Consider the following 1,953-nt stretch of genomic DNA (forward strand, 5'->3'; position numbering starts at 1 on the left):
ATTCCTGACATACCTATAGAAAGCTTTAGGGTTTTCCTTGATCCTACCTGCTAAAGACTTCTCATGTCCCCTCCTGGCTCTTCTTAGCTCTCTCTTTAGGTCCTTCCTGGCTAACTTGTAACTCTCAAGCGCCCTCACTGAGCCTTCACGCCTCATCTCTACATAAGCCTCCTTCTTCCTCTTGACAAGAGATTCAACTTCTTTAGTAAACCATGGTTCCCTCGCTCGACCACTTCCTCCCTGCCTGACAGGTACATACTTCTCAAGGACATGCAGTAGCTGTTCCTTGAACAAGCTCCACATTTCAATTGTGCCCAGCCCCTGCAGTTTCCTTCTCCATCCTATGCATCCTAAATCTTGCCTCATAATTGCCTTTCCCCCAGCTATAACTCTTGCCCTGCTTTATATACCGATCCCTTTCCCTTAGAAACTATTCTGCAAAAGCACTGGGTACAGTCTCAAATATACCCAGAAGGAAACTCATCAGCTTTCACTCAAAACACAGACAGTTAGATTCTTTTACAATAGAGCAAATGCAAAAACAACTTCTACCCTTTCAGCTTTGCCTGTTCTGTGGTATCTCGTTGCACAAAACTAATTAAAAATAGAAATTGGAGAACATTCTGGGAAAACAGAACTAAGAACAGCACAGGTTGAAGAAAGGTAGAAATCTAATTAAAAACTTCAGATGGTTTATATATAGAATAATGGATAACTGTGAGAGATTACAGACTGATACCTAATTGAGGGGTTCAGATGGTTTATGTACAGCATTAAGACACAGGTGATTAGAGATATTTGAGTGCACAGCACAGATACAGACAAACAAACAAACAAATTGGAGTAGACCACTCGGTCCCCTGAACAGAGGTTATGTTAATAGATACGTGAATATTCATAAATACCCTTCAGTCTTGACAGCTGGTAGCTGTTTCTTTAGCGCCGATTTGTCCTCTGCACTCAAAGTGCTGAAACCCTTCAGCTGGGTGGCGCTGTAGGTGGGCAGGAAGCCCAGTTCTGCTCTCTTGGTCACAAAACACGCAGGATGGTACCATCGATCGATCATCCCCAGCTGCGGCTTCTCCGGATCAATCATTTTCTTGGAGACACGGACGGTATCCTGCGTGTCGGAAACACAACAGCACGTTTAGAGAATGGTGAAATGGGAGGAGGGTAGGCCTGGGCTCCTGTCATTGCTAAACCAACTTAAACATCCACTCCCTCCACCCCCCGACGCTCAGTAGCAGCAGTGTGTACTATCTACACGATCCTCAGGCAACACCTTCCAAACCCACGGCCACTTCCATCTTGAAGGACAAGGGCAGCAGATACATGGGAACACCACCCCCTGCAGGAGCCCCTCCAAGCCACTCACCATCCGGACTTGGAAATAGGTCATCACTGTTGCTGGGTCAAAATCCTGGAATTCCCTCCCAGGAGGGCATTGTGGGTCAACCCACGGCAGTTGGGCTATTGCAGTTCAAAGTGCAGTTCACCATTACCTTCTCCGTGGTAATTAGAAACGGGCAATTAACACTAGTGAGAAAAGCCATAACTGCTTCAACCCTGCCCCAATACCGGAATGCCTCATCGTAACACTTCGGCCAGGGCAGCACACTCTAGTACTGTACTCAGTTACAGACTGAACTCTCTGCACTGCAAATCACATTCACTGACTCAGAACCCAATGGTACTAACAACTGATACCTAAACGAAACTTATAATATCTTACTCTTGTCTGCATCATCAATGTAACTTTAAAAATAATATAACAAAAGATCATGCGCCAACGCTTGGATGGGGCTGTTCTACATTTTGTTTTAGAAAGCTCCTGTGAAGTCCCTTGGGAGACTTTTAACTTTCATAATGCAATACATTTTGTATTAACCAAACCCCAACGTCCACACTGCGCCATCCTGACCAGGCCCCACTGTCCACGCTGCGCCATCCTGA

The 1,953-nt window shown here is 45.6% G+C and overlaps 1 protein-coding gene across 1 annotated transcript in view; it reads right to left on the reverse strand.

Annotated features, from left to right (window-relative positions):
* Positions 1-1,953, reverse strand: part of LOC109922547 (poly [ADP-ribose] polymerase 1-like) — a 16,241-nt gene that overhangs the window by 7,127 nt on the left and 7,161 nt on the right. The window contains exon 4 of the mRNA XM_048596654.1: positions 906-1,120. Coding sequence (XP_048452611.1) covers positions 906-1,120 — 215 coding nt within the window. The remainder of the gene's footprint in view (positions 1-905; positions 1,121-1,953) is intronic.

Source organism: Rhincodon typus, chromosome 5 (assembly GCF_021869965.1).
Source record: "Rhincodon typus isolate 14 chromosome 5, sRhiTyp1.1, whole genome shotgun sequence".
Lineage (NCBI taxonomy): Eukaryota > Metazoa > Chordata > Chondrichthyes > Orectolobiformes > Rhincodontidae > Rhincodon > Rhincodon typus.